Here is a 17650-nt window from a genome sequence, read left to right as displayed (position 1 = left end):
TGAATAATCTCCCACATATTTTTAATTTCCTAGGATTCCATTAATTACACTTATTTAATCCTTTTACACTTCATGCATTTTGGGGGAACTGCTGAGAATTTTTTTGTGAATAAAACAAGGCAAAGGCATACATTAACAAATAATCTACACTTTCTCACTTGACCCTCAACCCTTTAATTCCACTGATGATAATGAAAACTAAACAGTGAGCAAATGATCAGTACAGGCATATCCATTTCTACAAGACACTCCCCCATGTCTCTTATGCTGCTTCTCTTGCTTCTCTGTCCCTTCCCTGAGGCCTCCCTCTGGGAAATACTCACAGCTTTTGCGAAGACCCCCATAAGTTCCGGGAATTGATGTGTTAGGAGGGCCAGCATGGCTGTGAAGGAACATAGTCCAGCAGTAAAGAGAATAAAGAAGGGGAGCTCCTTCTTTGGGTAAACTGAGACTTCATGGAAAGCTGTGGAGAAGATCATAAGGGAAATGTCAGAGCTGGAATAAATGCATTCTCAGGGAATTGCTCTATGTGGGATGGACTCCTTAGAGCTTTGGCTAAAGCCTGTTGCAGATGAAAAAGGCAGGGCACTTGAATGAACCAGAGTCAACAATGGAGCTGATCTTGGCTGCCTAACCACTTCTCCCAAGTTCATGTTCGACCCTCAGCACTCCCTCTAGAAGCATGATAGGGTTCATTTGGGGATGTCACACATTCATGGTCAGGGACGGTAACACCACCTATGCCTAATATATAACATACCTTTCTCTTTTAAAGCATACTTTTCTCTATAAACACAAATAAAACTTTATTCAAATTATAAAACGCATGTTCATTGTAGAAAACCTGGAAAATCTAAAATAAAGCATACTGAAAAAAAATCCTGACTCTAGATTTTCACCTTCCTATAATTTTTAAATCATTATAATGCAGCAATATTAGTTTATCTTATATTTTTTCCTGGCCCCCTCTAGGTATGTTGATGGAGGGGGCAGCCCAGATAGAGATACTCAGCAAAGACTTTGTATGCTGGCCTATTCGATCTCCAGGGTTGAAGATAAAGACTGTGAGGGTCATCTGGCACAACTGTGGGAAGCTCTTGATGATAAATATACTCCCAACCTCCACCAAAAAAATAAATAACTGGTGCTCTTTAGAGCACCTTTCATAACTTTTAAATTTCAAATGTTGGGTTTCAGGAAACAAAAAAACTGTGGCATAAAAATGAGAAAATCGACTTCCAGCTTCCTGGGGCTCTGTGGCTGCCAGTGAGAAAAGCAGCAGCTGCCGAGGCGCTGGTGCAGGGAAGTAGTGAAACTGCAGTGAGCCATCCCACACTGCACCAAAATGACCTGAGCGCTCCGCTTTCCTCAGGAAATCCAAGACGTTAAAGGCCTTTCCTCAGCCACTCAGCTCTCATTACTTAGGTCCCTAAACAGTAATCTGCTCTGCTGAAACTGAGGGTGGAGAGGGGCTGGGAGGGAGAGAGGGACAAAGCACAAATAAGCACATACACCTGAATCCAGGGAAGTCAACCTGCCAGGATTTAAACATGGGCTGGACACCCCATGCGTTGGGGCCACCTTGGCAACAATGGTACTTTTGGTGTATGAAATGTGGGTAGCACTTAAAACAACTGACCCAGTCTATGTCCCACCCTCAAAACCCCACTAAGAAATTGTGAGGAGAGATCAGACTTGGATCATTGCATTCAATTAAATAAATGTGAGCCACAATTTTCTATTTCAGGCTTATAAGGATTATGCCTATAGAGTTTCTTTAAAAAACTGTAATCTTGTTCTAATAGTGAATCTATCCCCATGGAAACTTAATTGGACTCAAATAAAACATTTTAAGACAGTGTACTTTTCAGAAAACTATCTATACCAGAAAACTGAAACTTTAACAAAGATCTCCATGAAAGGGAAGTCAAAAAGTAAAGTACGGGCCCATAACAGGGATTTCTGAAATCAAATCTAACATAGTGTGAGACACCAGACCTTTTCACAATAATACTCGGACAGTGAGGAACATGTCCCTGCGATTCCCCAGTTCCCGAAGCAACAAAGTTCACATTGGGGCTGGCTAGCAAGGAAACAAGTAAGCTACCTCCTGCTACTTCAATTTGAGACAGTGATTCGTTTTGCACCCAGACCCCACCATGTTGGAGATTTATGACTGACTCAATAACGCTGGTGTTGGACAATTTACTATGCACTCAGGGCTCCAAAGTTACACTGTTCCTCTGGGCAAAGTATTTAAATATGTTATAGCTATGAGGTATGATATAACTGGGGCTGGTAAAAAGGAGGGGGTGGCAGGAGAGTGGATGGGGAAAAGGGAATAGCCTAAATTTGGAGCTTATTATCTGAGGGAGCAAAATATGGCCTCAGTCAGGACCACATGAAGAGCCTGGACATGATTGTGTGCACAGTATGATTTGATAGTAACCAGTTAGCCAGAACTATCAAAACAATGTTATATCACAGTAAACCAAATCATACTCTCCACATGTGGTGTGTGCCACCAGGCTGCTAGCTTGTACAGCAACCGAGGGTGGAGACCCCTCTTTGTGCTGCATACAGTGCTGAGGCTGCATGTGTGCTCTGCACATGGTGTACCAACATACTACGTGCAACCCCCGAGATGCTCATGGGAAATCCCTCTGGCCAAGAGCACTGTGTCACTGCAGAGAGCATGCCTGCCCCACCCCACGACTCCACCTCTGGCAACGATGCCAGGGTCCTGGCACTGCCCTCCCATCTGTGACTCATTCACAGTTCCTTCTGAAGTCAGTGCTTCCTCTACAAACTCCAGTCCATGCAGACTGCATCTAACCAGTGGAGAGCCCAGGCAGCACCCTGCCTGCTGGACCAGCCCAGTCAACATCAGCCCCAAACTAGGGATCTCTGTGCTCAGGCCAACATGATGCCTCTTCATCTAAATTTCAGTCTTCTGGGGTCTTTCCCTTTGACAGATATAAAGAGATTTGGAGAAGCAGGAAGCCAAACCCACTCACAAAACTCACTTTAATGCGTATGCTATCAAATAAGGACAGGGTTTGGAAGAAGAGTAATAAAAAACAAGAACATTATAAACAAATATCATTCCCAACTCTCCCCATCCGCCTCACTGGCTGAAGAGAAAATATAGAGAGGTGCGACTTACATGGGAGCAATTCTCGGTCTGCTGTTTCTGTGCAGATCGGGTAAGGGTAAAACAGATGCCCTTTTTCTAAGGGATAAGGGATCATCCGAAAAGCTGAAAAGGAGAGACAATACGTTAGAGGTTCAATATTTGTCTCCTAACTTCTCAACTTCAAAAGGGGCCTTTTGAGTGTTTTTATAATGGGGAATACTTCTTCAAATAACTCCCAGAAAGGATGCACGAATTCCCCAAGGTCTGAGACATGAGCCAGATAAACTGTCAGAGGTGCATTATGATGTATGATTCACACATTAATCTCACACTATATATTCTGGGCAAACCTCACAAAACTGGGTGGGGATGGGGTGCAGAGGAGTAGGGAAGCCATCAATTCCAATGCCTGGGGTTTCCTCATCTACAAAATATTATCAAAATGTCATGAGCACTAACTCAATATAACTCAACTGACAGCAATAGCGTAAACCTGGATTGAAATGCTTCCCCAAGAAGCAAATGTGGACTGACTTGTTGGAGCCTGTTACAGATGTACAAATATGAAAGGCATTCTACCATGTCTATTTTAAAAATATGTCTGTGTGGATTAGAATTCCAACCAAGATGGATAGAATAAAAAAATCTAAATATGCATGACTTGGGAAGTATTTCTATACTTTATGAAATTTTTAAATCTTCAATATCATGTGGGACAAAATGTATTAGGAGAGACTGAATAACTATATTTTGATATCAGGCCACCTAAATTCTGTTTCTGTGGCATCAAATAACATGAGGTCTCACACTGAATTATGGCTTTCCAATTAACCCATCCCTCCTATTATCACATGTGGTACTCTCCCTATTACAATGTCATCAGCATGTTAGTCTCACTGTTCCCATGAACACCGCTCGTAGAGGCCATTTTTCTTCAACAGATGTCCTTTAACTACAGCATGCTGTAGATATAAAATATAAAAACTGAACCCTCACTGGGAATGTTGGCTCTCAATCCTTGCCTTCATGTGTGTCAAAGAGGGGTGGGGGCAACACAGGACTCTTTTCAGTTTTAAATGTAATATTTCAAGGAATCGTAGCTTCATCCTTAGCTGTGTGATTACCTAAGCCTTCTCAAAATGCTGTCAATGTACATATTTATCTTTTGCATACTTATTTCAAACAGGAATCAGAAACGAAGAATGTTCTCCCTCACAAGAAATGACAAGGTTCCATTGTAACCAGCATCGGTGCACATATGGTATTTATTCTGGTGTCTGAATATTATTTAAAAGTAAAAACATTATGTGTGTGATTCCAGCATTCGGAATGCAGTCAATCTACACCACAGTGGTATCACTCTGGGGTTACAGCACATTGCCACGGAGAACATAAATCACCACCAACGTGGGATTAGAGCAGAGCCAGTTTGCTGGCAGTTTGCTGAGGTAAAAATGTTATCAATTTTCCTCTTGTAACAAAAGCCTCTTAAACAGAGATTAAAACATTAGAAATACCCCAGTCTTTAACTGTTCCTAAAACAAAAGGCTCATCCTAGTTCAATCAGACCTTAACTTTCACGCAAACAAAGATGACTTTTGCCCGCTACAACCAGCCAAAAGAAGAGCTCCCCATACAAGTTGTTAACACACAAAGATCACTTGAAGGAACCACATCTTTCTCAACAGAACTAAGCTTGCAATAGAAGGAAAAAGACTACAAAACCAAAAACCCTTTTAATGCCTTTATAGGGTACACTAAAATCTCTTCGGGGAAGTGGTGCATTTAAATTTAAACTGCAACATGGAAGGACTTTAATACCCTTTCCCATAAATGATGGAGCTTATGAAAGCATCCCAAAAATGTGGAAAACCTATGTGGAAGGTTGTTATTTATTTATTTATTTATTTATTTATTTATTTATTTATTTATTTGAAATCTGGATTCTCCATGTACAACTGAGCTGCTGTAATTAAGAATCTATTATTTTCAAAGTGGCTATAAATTTGAATGTTTGATTTTATTCAAAAATTGAAGTTAGTTTGCACTTCAGGGAGCAATAGGAGTGCAGGATCTTGAGAGTGTTCAACCATAGAAATCAAATGGTTAGTTGGTATTTTTTTCAGTCAGATGCCAAATGTTTTTTTACTCCAGTATTTGGCATGCATACTGAACTTTATGAATCAAGTTGGCCTTCTTCTTCTTATAATCAGTTCTGGTCTCTTTGGAGAGGGTAGAGACGTTGATTATATACAACTTAAAAACAATACACACGCATACACAAAATTCTTACATTGTCCTCCCTTCCTTGATTGCAAAGATGCTTATGGTGCTCTTAAAAATCGCTTTTTCTCATGTCAGTTGTTATCTACATAGAGTTCATAAAGTAATAGTAAGACTTTTGGCTTCACTAAACAAAAGCAAATCCAATTTCTGTTTGCGAGTGTATCCTTCAGCCATCCTGCTGTGCAGGGTCAGCAAAGTGTGAGATAAACAGTGGAGTCTGGGAAGGGAGGGAAGAGGCACTGCCCCACCTTGCCAGCTTCGCCTCACACCTCCTGGTCCTTTTTACTGAAAAGACGTGTGTGTTAATTGCTCCACAAGAACCTCATGGCTTTAACTGAATGTCCAGACATTTTGCAAGACCAAATGTTAACACCCTGATTTGGCAATGTAAATAAGAATGAAAAAAGGGTCATTTGACCTATTTTATGAATTTGATCTATTTCATCTATTTCATGAGTGATCACAAACCTTAAAATCTTATCTGAGAAAACACACATTTTCAAGCAAGGCTATGCATGTATTTGTTCAAAAACGAAACAAAGAAGCTAGGCCACTCAGCGTTTGATGTTTTATTTGTCTATGTTGTCTTTCAAAGAGGATCTCAGAGACCTTTAACACAGACAGATGACTCGTAATAGTGAGAACTGAATTCAAATGCCAGCTCTAGCTCCTCAAAATGTGAGTGTCTTCCTCATGCACCAAGGATAGAAAATTAAGCCAAGCACACACGGTCCCTAAACTGATAGAGCTCATCAGGCAGGGCAGAAACCAATGACCCAATAATCATAAAAATATGTGTGAAAGTTCCCACTATCATAGCTCCTGGAAGGAGAGATCAGTGGGGCTGTGCACATCTAAAGAAGGAGGAGTAAAGGTGGCAGCTAAAGGATGGATTGAACTTGACTAGGCTAAGGACTGCATGTCTTTGGGTGGGTCATTAGTCTGCAATCAGTCTCTTCATCTGTAAAAATGACAATACCACAGACCTCGAAAGGCTGTTAAAGGGAGTACATGTGAGAACAGAGGGCAAGGGTGTCTAAACACAGTGCCTGGATGCTCAATAAAAGTTAGCTTTCTCTTTACCCTCCCTTTCTACCAAGCCTAAAGTTCATACTTTCTGTACTAGGGCATACTCTAGCTTGTACATACAAATGCTGCTTGTTTGTAAACAATTAGAAGTACAAATGATAGACTAGGAAATGATTGTCAAAATACAAATTCTCACTTTTTACTGCATTGTAGGTAACTGCCATGAAGGCCATTTGTCTTTTGTGAGGCATCTGGACACTGCAATAAAGGAAGTACAAACACTGAAAGCCTGCATTCTGATCCACATTCTTCCAGTATCTAGTTATGTGGCCTTGGGAAAATCAGTTTCCCTTAGTTAGATTAAATAATGTTCCATTCTAATTCTGAAGAGAAATTCTAAAGTTCTACAGCAGATTCCTAACTTGCTAGTAACCCTAACACTCTGTTCCTACTTCCATGATGGTACTGCTTACACACACCCACACACACGTGTGTACATATGTGTATATGAGGATATCTGTACATCCATATACACACGTTCCTCCCAAAGCATTTCAGAGTCTTATTGATCTTGGTATCCCCAACACAATGCCTGGCACAAAGGAGGGACTCAATACCTTTTTGTTGAGAAAAGGAATGAACAAATTGATGCACAATCAAGAAGAGCAGAATTTTCCCTTTAAAAACTCAGGTGGATCCAAATTGTGGTCAGTCACCAAGACTGAATAGAGAAAGGAGCAAGTTGGTCCCCCTGGGCAGAGGGCGGGAGAGCATCATCCAGGAGACTGGTTGTTAGTAAACAGTAACCATCACCAGGGACTTCAACTGACTATTGCTTTCTCCCAAGAAACAAAATCTTAGATGTACAGGGTGGTGGGTGGGGGTGGGGATCTCTTGTCAGCAGTCCAAAAGGTGCCAGCCTTTTGGAGTAAAGGTTTAGTTAGAGGAAATGCCCTAAGGCCCACATCTTACAGCAAGCAGCATTTACCATTAGGTTCAAAGAGAATAAATTAGAATCAGAATTTCATCCTATGCTTCAACAATGAGCTATTTTCTCCTCTCAAAGGAAATACTCTGCCTTAGTCATCCTAAAAAACACCACCTTTGTATCTTATACATTATTTAGTGAATTCTTGGGAGAATCGTCTCCAAAAAGAAAATAAAGAGTCTTACTTGGTCAAGTGTAAAAAAATGGAAACAAAGAAAGGCTAAGTGATATACCCCATGACATTCTAGTCTTCTGATATATAGAAATAGAAAATTAAATCTTAAACTTTACAGTGGAAGTCAGCAGATTACCCTGCTTTATAAAATAAATTCAGCCAGAACAGCCTTGAAAATATCTAGGTAAGAGGGAGATAAGGCCACATCAGTATTTTGTGCAGGTAAAACAGAAAATGTGCCATTTAAAATACAGCCCCAAAAGGCACAGTACCATTGTAAATAGGACCCAGCTCAAGTGAAATCCCACATTCATACATTCACGTTTTTAATTTTTTTTTTTTGATTTAATCTTTATTGTATTTTTCCATTACCATTGAGTCCCCTTATAACCCCCTCCCCCTAGCAATCCCCATACTGTTGTCCATGTCCATGAGTCCTTTTTCATTTTTGCTCAATCTTTTGTGTGTGTGTGTGTGTGCGTGTGTGAGAGAGAGAGAGGATAACCAGAACCTACAATGTTTCAAATAAGTATAATTCAGATAAGCTGGCGGCTGTGTAATAAACTAAGAAACATATTTTTAAATCTTGTAAATTAAAGCTTTTCCTTTTTCCTGATTATCCTGACTTTGAGAAACATACTGTGTAATTTCAGGGGTTGGGACAGTGATGAATCAAACATTTTAGAAACCTTTGAAATGCTGATGTATTTGTGGTTTCAGGGATCTTTTTTTTTTTTTTTTTTAAACCACCATATGTTTCAAACCCAAACAATCTCTGCCATGCATCAGCTGGATTTGAGGGTTTTATCAAAAATGTGAGTTATTTCAGCCTGATTCTTGGGAAACTCACTTAATTCCACAAGATGACTAATGATCCATCATTTAAAAAAAACTCATTAAAACCAAGCAAAATATACCTCCATCCCTACCTCTAAACAACACTTTGCTGACAATTTTTTTAATCTTCAAAAGATATATTGTCTAAAAGGATACTTATTTTTAATGTGGAATATAGTGGAATTAAGTACTGTTACCTTCCTCCATCAATTCCCTTCCTAAAAGGGGACATTGGAAGGAAGTTTGGAGATGCCCTCAAATTTCAGAATAAAGAAAAAAAATGACTTAAAGGAGAAAACCTAGAGTCTGGAGATGTCAAAAGTCTCCACCATGTGGTGCACTAGGGGAACTGCAGCATTTTGCGCTCTGGTACAGGCTACGGGGTGGGTGTGTGAGGGTTGGGGTAGGGGGTGGGCACTGACGTCCAAGAGAAAGAAGGAGAAGCTCAGGTACTGCAACTACCCTCAGCACAACTGTGCTAATACCCACCACGCGGGGGAGGGGGTTGATGGCGTTCAGTATCACCAATGCTTCGGAGTGTTCAAAAACCGGGTAAGTAAATACCACTGTAAGCAGCCAAGTCAGAATTCTAATTCAAGTCCTCTGATTTAAAATCCAGAGCTCATCATAAATACAGAGAACACACTGGTGGTTACCAAAGGTGTGGGGGTGAAATGGGTGAAGGAGGTCAGTAGGAAAAAACATCCAGTTACAAAATAAGTAAGTGATGGGGATATAATGCACAGCATGGTGACTACAGTTAACAATACTGCACTGCATATGTGAAAGATGCTGAGAGTGCATATTAAATATATACAAATATCAAATCATTGCCTTGCACACTTGAAACTAGTACACTGTAGGTCAATTACACCACACTAAAAAATAAATCAAAATAAAATAAAACCTGGAGTTCTGATGCTTCCATTTGACTTTGAAAGGACACAGATCTAGAAGTGATGGCCAATGACTGCACACAATTGTCTGAAACTGGAGTGGTAATTCTTTCATCTAAATTGCACAACAGATTTACAGGTTTGTTTTTAAAAAGGACTGAAAGTGTTTGTAATGAAAGATTATTTTCCAAATAGATGCATATGCACATACACATACCCATATATACACATACGTATGCTTGTAGAAAATATATTCACTTGTAGAAAATTTGAAAAATATAAATATGAAGGAAAAAAAGTATCACTTAAAATCCATTTAAATATGTATTTCCAGTCTTTCCTTTGTTTACATATAGAATTCATTTTTTTATAAAACTGGGCTCATTCTACATTTAAAATATTTAAGTCAGTATTCAACAATAAAAATAAGGTTTCATATAGAATGATTAACTTACAAACACTAGGAAGGGAATAAGTATACCCTAGCCTGTAAGTAGTGATGCAAGAAGCCTTCCAAGCAAATGTTTCAAAGATGACTGACCCTCATATCCTTATTTTATTCAGGAAAGGCCTAAAGACCTGGTATAGAAAAGAGGAGTGAAGGTAAAGCGAACTTGGGTTCACTCCTGGCTTTACCAGCAATGGCTGCACAACACTCAACAAGTCACCCATCTCAGTGAATCTGCTCCTCTTTTGAGCAACTGAGATGGACACCTCTGTCCTGCCTAACTCAGAACATCTGCAGGACAGTACATGAAATGATGGAAATGCAACCCTCTGTAAAATTGCCCAGGTATACACACATTCTTTAAGAGTCTTGGTATTCTGCCACAAGGCATTTAGTACCCAGAAAGCACTCTCATGGATCTCTTTTGCAAAAATTGAACAGTAGTGTAACCTCCCTGGAGTGGTTCTTGTTTATCCGTGAAAACCAAGTGCAGAATTTTCGTTTCTTACAGGTCTCTGGTTGCCTTGCCATACTGCTTTATGTCTAAAAATTCATCTCTTTTTTAAATTCTAATAAAGTGTTCTGTTCATGTAATATGAAGTAATTACATTCCTCCACCATTATTATTCTGCTTGATTTTGGAGCTCACTATGTCACTTTATATTTCTTAAAATCTCAGTCCTTCCAGGTGATCCAAAGCATCTGTCCATTGTTAAATGGTTATATAGGTAACTAATTTCCAAAAAGAATTTCCAGTTAGTTCTCATTGGAATTGTTTATGGTTATGCCATTCTTAACACAGTATCTCTCTCACTTCTTGCCCCGTCCCCAGCCGCCCACCCTTTTTGATCCTTTCTATAGGACTGCTAACTTTTTTCATCTATCAGATCCAACTGATAAGCTTCTATTACTATATTTCCAAGATGCTGATGTATAACATATTCTTAGTTGGTATGCTAATCTATGCATTTAATTTTTCTACAGCTAACACTAGGTGAGGCCTCTCATGTTCAATCTTGCTGGGATTTTTCTGTTTTTTTTTTTTTTTCTCATGTTTAAATAAAAATCCCTTTTGTCTTGTCTGGGAAGAATACCTTAAAGGCAATAATAATTAAGCCCAAGCCAGAGGGGACTGTACATGCGTCCACACATGCCTGATTAGAGTGGGTGGTCCTAACACACCCAGATACCAGGACCAGGACACCTGGAGTACATCAGTGCACTTACGGAGTGGAGGTGGAAGCACTGACCAAGTCAACATCCCTCAAGTTATAAATAGTAAATTATTTAAGTAGACCTGCTATTAATTCTCTTGAAATTTTTTTGCAAAACAACTAAACAAAAAACTTTCAATCAACTTGAGTCCCATCACTGTCAACTTACTTTTACCCCACCCCATCTGGTTGCCCCCCTTCACTTCCTGCAACAATTTAGATTCTTGTTAGGTTGGGGAAGGACAGGAAAAGGGAAGAGCAAAAGATTATCAAAATGAAAATGGAAGCAGCTAAGATAAACAGAGTGAAAGGGAATAAAAAGATGTTCATTTGTAAGGCTGATCAGAGTGGGGATGAACTAAGAACAAATTAACAGAAGACTCTAATATTTGTTTTATTTCCCCCAAGGAAAGGGGAGGGGGGACTCATGCTAAATGTTTTACTTGTTTTGCTTAAATTAATGATAACAGAGTTTCAACACACATGTTGTCCAATAATCCATAGTCTTGCCTTTTTCCTTAATATACATTCTCCCAGTGTCCTTGCTTATAACACTGCCCTAGTTCTTCAAGGCTTGGTTCATATCCCATGTGATCCATAAGGTTACACATGACTGCTCTACCTCATAGACCTCTCCCTTCTGAAGAATCACTGGGCAGCTGTTATGTGCTGCTGGTTACTGCTCCCAACTAGATGAGATACTTCTCCAGGGTGGGGGGCAGGGGGCATGTCTCACCCACCATCAGAACCTCTTCTTACACCAAATGATGATAACTAATATACTATAGCAATCGATGACCTGCTACCAAACACTAGCGTCCAATGGCCACTGTTCTTGTTCTGAAACATAACTGCTGCTTGTTTGTTTTTGGCCATTTGGCTCCAGTATAGCAGAACTGTGGCTCTTTGGTCAACTCTCCCAGAAAGACCATTTAGAAGTGGTAATCAGAGCCCAGCACAAGGCCTAACCCCAGGCCAAAGATTCCTATGATGCTCCGGGGCTGTCCAGGTGTCCAAAGAGGGTTTTCCATCTGCAGAATGCTCTTCTGACAGAACAGTCCTGATTCATCCTATCCACTGTATAAACCTGCCTTGTTGAGCTGTAGAGATGGCACCACCACAGTAACACCCACCACCACTGGAACTGGAGAGCCTCAGAGATTCATCATCTCTCAGTGATGAAACATCAAAGAGAGGAACAGCTATTGATGTGTAGATCTTCATTATTTATCATGGACATTCAGGATAATAACAGTCTTAGCATCTTTTCATGCTTTAAAAAAAATGTTTCAAAGAAAGAGAATTACTTACTGCCTTCCCACGTACAATGCAAAAGATTCAAAGCCCCTTCTACCCTCTTCCAATGTGCCAGATGAAAGAACGCATACGCTATTGCTTCACTGTCCCCTCTCTTCAGGATATGTTCTGGGGGTAGGATTAAGCTTTTCATTTCTAGTAGGTACTGAAATAAAAAAGGCAGAAGACAGAAACATTAACACATAGTAATTTGAAATTCAATCTTGAAAATAGAAAGAAAGGTTGATTTCCCAAAACCACCACTCATAAGCATTTCATCAAACCTGCATTTGAAGGCAATTAGTAAAATACCCAGCAATCCAAAGTTTGCTGACAGATAATCAGCCTTGTAATAATTCAGTACAGTGAAGATCAGAGGCTTTCAGGCTAAGATAGTCTAATCAAAGAAATAAATATAGACTCAAACAGCAAAAAGGAAAATTTAGATGACACAATAATTTGGTATAATTTTGTACCCAGAATGAAAATATATAAAAGGGACACATGAAGGGTAGGAAGTCATATGACAAACCAACTGTACCAGAAGAGATTTGAGATTGACAAGCACTGCCTATTTTTTTTCCTATATAGATGGATCAAGGAAAAGGACCTAGACTGTGCACAGGGCCACCCTTCACTGCTCAGATGCTAGAGGGAAGAGGGGCAGCACCTGGAGCATAGGAAGGCCCAAAGAAGGGGAGCAGTACAGACCCCAAAATGCAATATCTTTTTAGGTCCTTTCCCAAAGACTGGAGGATTCTCAGCTTATGCCTCTTCATTCCTATCTTCTACAAAGGAGGTGGGAGTACAAGGCAAGAATGAATATTCTTCCTGGAGGCTCAGAGAAGGCTGTGTCCATATGTAGTTTTTTTTTGTGTTTAGAACAGAAAGGGAAACAAATCTAGGATGGTATATTTTGCAAACATTAGCTTCTCTCTGTTGGCTGGTGTCCTCCCTGTGCTCTGTTACCCATGTTCTCCATGTTACTCTGTTCTTCCCTCCTCATTTGTCCCCAACACACACACACCTACCCCACCACCAGCAACCACCATCACACCAACCTACGCATCTTCTTTCAAATGGTGACCAGTGGATGATGGAGGGATGTGCAATGAACATGGAACAAACACAGCAAACAAATAGTGCTATGAGATGTTCAACAATTTTAACATGACAAACAACTGCTTGTGGATTTAACTGTCAATGGAAATTCATGAAAGAAAGTGAAGAATAGAAGAATCCTGGTATATGAAATGGAGATTATAGTACATCTATCAATGTTTCATTCTCATCTTGCCGTGGATTTAGACGCTTTGGGTCTGCTGGGTGCATTTGCCTTTGAGTTTCCTCTCCTGTTGGCACACAGGAGGCAGGAGGACAGATTTTTGATTCAACAAATGAAACTTTCCTCACTCTGGTTCTGATATTTGAAGAAACCTCTAAGCCTCAGGCCTCAAAGCAGGAGGACTCAGGAAGTGGGAGAGCCCACCCAGAGAGCAGTGGAAAACAGAGATAGAGCCATCACACTTGGGGGATGGGTGGGAAAGAAGGCCTTCCTCAGCAGAAAGACCTCTTCGCAGGCCAATCCATGAAAGGTGTTTATTATTTTGATGGGAACTCCTCAATACGAGTTCCAAAAGAGCTTTTTGGTCATATGCCTTTTTTAATTCTACAAGTTACTGCTTTCCTTCTCCATCTTGTTTTAAAACAGCACAAGGAAAAAAATCTTTTGGAAAAAAATAACGATTTTGAATTACCTAGTAATCCAACTAGCACTATAATAATGAAAACAAGCCAGAATATAAATATAAAGGTGAATTTTGTGTTCAGAGATATTTGACTATCCTCTTGTGATCTTGTTACCATAATAAAAGCCATTAGACTGTATGTTGCTACTACCCAGGATGATCCTAAAAGACCCCAAAGGCTATGAGTCATGAAAAAGATATATATATAACTTATTAAGTGCTATGAACTGTATTAATTATGTTTTAGAGCAAATTAAAGAAGGAAGACCATTTGGTTATTCTTAATAATCAAGAGAACAAAAGGAAAACCTTCTTACTTAACAAAAGCCTTAGAATAAGGTTTTCATTTCTGAGTTCTCTAATAATTTATAGCCTCTTTGACTACCAAACAGTCCATTTTAAAAGAAGGTTCATGCTGTGTGAACTTTGAAACAGTAAATGTGAAAACCACTAGCTCATGTGCACAGGTATATAGAAATCTCTTGAAGTCCCTGATAATCAGATAGTGGCTGAAAAAAAAGCATAAACTACAATTTATTTTATTTCCATGATTAGGAAAATCTTTCAAAGTCATTTCATAAGCATCTATAAGAGAACTCTTCTCTTGGCCTAAGGAACCTTCAGGAATAGAGGTACCTGAGAAGAAGTGAGCCTGGTAGCCACCCACATCTGTTGGTAGAAGTTGAAACAAACCAGGAGGGGGTGGAGCTAAGGAAACTTGGGGGTGAGAATTTTTAGAAAACTACCTACAAAGAGATACAATAGATCTGCACTGTCCAATATGGAAGCCTCTACTACATATGGTTATTGAAACTTAAATCAATGAAAATGTAATAAAATTAAAAATTCAGTTCCTCAGTCCCACCAGGCATATTTCAAGTCCTTTAGTGCTGCGTACAGTTGATGACGACCACGCTGAGCAATGCAAAGATCCTTCCATTATCACAGAAATTCTACTGGACAGCACTGCTGCAGACAATGGAAGCTTCAAATCTTCAAGTAACAAACAATTCTTAACTTGAAAAAATTTTATAGACACCGCATTATAGGAATTATAAGTGTAGTACTGTATCTATTGATTGAAAATACACGGTATGGCAAAAGTTACAATAAATATAATAAAACAAGAATTCATTCAAAAGCATTGTGGCCACCAGGGGACCTACATATATTGGGAAAATAGTACCCGTGTGTGAGATGGACATTTCACTCAGCCTGCAGGCTGAATGTGGTGCATATGGCTTCAAGGACATCCAAAATGTGGGCTGTGATGTAATGCTCTGTTTATCCCCTAAGCTCCCTCTGATCTTCGCATATGTGTAATTCTCACATACCACCTTTATTAGTTATCCATGTGTCTTCCCCCTCAGCTTAATCATAAGATCCTCAAGAGCATGAATCTCACTTCCCAAGAAGTCTCTCAATGAGTATCCCTGGCCTAACAGCTTCATGAGGCTAACCAGAGCAACTCACCAAGGAAACTTAGCTGCCTCCTCATCACATCCACTTTATGGCAGAAATAGGTTATGCCTATGAAGGAGATTTATATGCCTGTATGGTTCCAAACAAAATATTGGCTCTAACTAAATGACGAAGGCTAATAACTACAATGTGTTATGTTTTTTGCCAGGCTTAAAATGACTGGCAAGATCAGTTCTCAACACGTGCAACATTTAAATTAGAAAGGCATGGGACATTTCACATCTTACTTGTCAAGTGAAAAATAAATGGAAAAGGGCAGAGATCAATTCGAACAACTGTAACTCGCATATCAGAGAGCACCCTTTGCCTGTCTATGATAACTATTTGGGGTAGTTAAGCCTGCATCCATGCTGTCTTGCCTGCTATCTGCTTCTAACTTCCTTCCCAGATTCTCAAATCACACTGATCTTGAAGTACAGGCTTCTAAAGATTTCAGAAGCAAATTTCCAAATCTATTAGTCAGAATCTAGTTCCTTAAGCCCAATAAAGGAACATACAGATTTAGAACACATAAAGAGGAGCTCAGTAGTGCCTACTTATGGAGGTATTTGAGCAGAGGGTGGTTTACCCATCGGGAAAGTTCCAGGAGAAATTTAGTCTGTCAGAAGCCACCCTAGGTGACTGCCCAGATCTTTCCTGTTAAGGTCTTAAAATTCTATAATAATTTGGGTGAAAATAATCTCAAAGTTATCCTTCATGTAGATATTAATGCTAAGGAATTGATTTATACCCGATTTTTGGATTTTCAATACCAACAAAAGCAGAAATCATATGAAAACCATTAGCAAAAATATGGGAATAAACAAAAAGAGAAAGAACAGGTTAGTTAAATTACTGCACGTTTAGATGATAGCTATCAAGTTGCTCCCCCAGAAGCAGGTAGTAGTAGAACATTTATTAGCATTAGAAAGTTTTCATAATATATTACTAAATAAAATAGTATACCATATAGATTATGATTTTGGCAATAAAAATGTATAGGCAGGCATTAAAAACATTGGAAGGTCTATACTGAATGTTAATTGTGGCAAAATATTTGATTTTATGGGAGATGAATTCTTTTGTGCTTTTCCTATGCTTTCCAAGTTTTCTGTAATAAGCATTTTTATTTCTCTCCTCCCTCTTTTCCCTTCCTCCCCCTGTCCTCCTCTCTCTCTTTACATATATGTGCATGTGTGTATATATATATAATACCAACCTATTTTCTAGACTTTCATCAAAAACACAAAAAGCAAATCACACAGAAAAAGGTAAAGGAATTAAGAAGTGCGAACTGCCAGTTATAAAAGTAGTCATGGGGATGTAAAGTACAGCATAGGGAATGGTGTCAGGTGGGTACTAGACTTGTTGGGTAATCGCTTGGTAAGGTATGTAAATGTCTAATTGCTATGTTGTGCACCTGAAAGTAATATAATACTGTATGTCAACTGTAACTGGAAAACAAAGTTTAAAATAATAAAAAAAAGTGAACCACACTATAAGACAAACAAATAAAGATAACCAAAGACAGACATTTTCTGTATATCTGCAGTGCTTCAGTGCAACTGCCTCTGAAAGAGTCTGTAAGCCCAGAAAGGATGTTTTAAGCACATCAGTAAAGAGAATAAGACCTGATACATATTCTGAGATTTAATGTTGTCTACTCCCTGGGCTCATGGAGACACACATGGGAATAGGGCAAAAATACCACAAGTCACCATGGTTCACTCAGGTCAGGCCGTGACAGGGAATGATGTACAAAAAACTGCAGCCCCTGTCTCTCCCCCCATCTGCCCTCTGCCACACTGAACCACTGTTTGTATCTCAGCTCTAACTATGCTACTATGAAAACTAGGGCGAGTTATTTCATTTCTTTCAACCTTGGCTTGCTCATCTGTTAAAATAAAAATAAACACCTTGCCAGTTTTGACATGTGAATTACATAGGATAATATATGCAAAGCATTCACATATCACCTGGCACATAAATGTTCACTAAATAGTAGCTTTTCTGCTAACAAATAAATGAAGTGGTCATGTTGCTGTGGAGGTAAGTTATGTTTTTTGTTTATGTGTGTCTCACAGATAATTGAGTCCGTTTCCAGGTAAAAATTTTGAGTAGTAGCAGATCAGCTGA

At 39.3% G+C, this 17650-nt stretch overlaps 1 protein-coding gene across 8 annotated transcripts in view; it reads right to left on the bottom strand.

The window, feature by feature from the left end:
- The window catches only part of ST7 (suppression of tumorigenicity 7), a 323508-nt gene that overhangs the window by 7440 nt on the left and 298418 nt on the right, over nucleotides 1–17650 (bottom strand). For all 8 annotated transcript variants that reach the window (XM_024555762.3, XM_024555765.3, XM_045191454.2 and 5 more), the window contains 3 exons: nucleotides 12321–12471; nucleotides 3167–3259; nucleotides 324–463 (listed from right to left, as the gene is read on the bottom strand). In XM_024555762.3, the coding sequence (XP_024411530.1) occupies nucleotides 324–463; nucleotides 3167–3259; nucleotides 12321–12471 (384 nt within the window). The remainder of the gene's footprint in view (nucleotides 1–323; nucleotides 464–3166; nucleotides 3260–12320; nucleotides 12472–17650) is intronic.

This window comes from Desmodus rotundus, chromosome 6 (genome assembly GCF_022682495.2).
Source record: "Desmodus rotundus isolate HL8 chromosome 6, HLdesRot8A.1, whole genome shotgun sequence".
NCBI classification, from domain to species: Eukaryota; Metazoa; Chordata; class Mammalia; order Chiroptera; family Phyllostomidae; genus Desmodus; species Desmodus rotundus.
The sequence above is the reverse complement of the archived record's forward strand: the minus strand, read 5'-3'. Positions and strand labels throughout refer to the sequence as shown.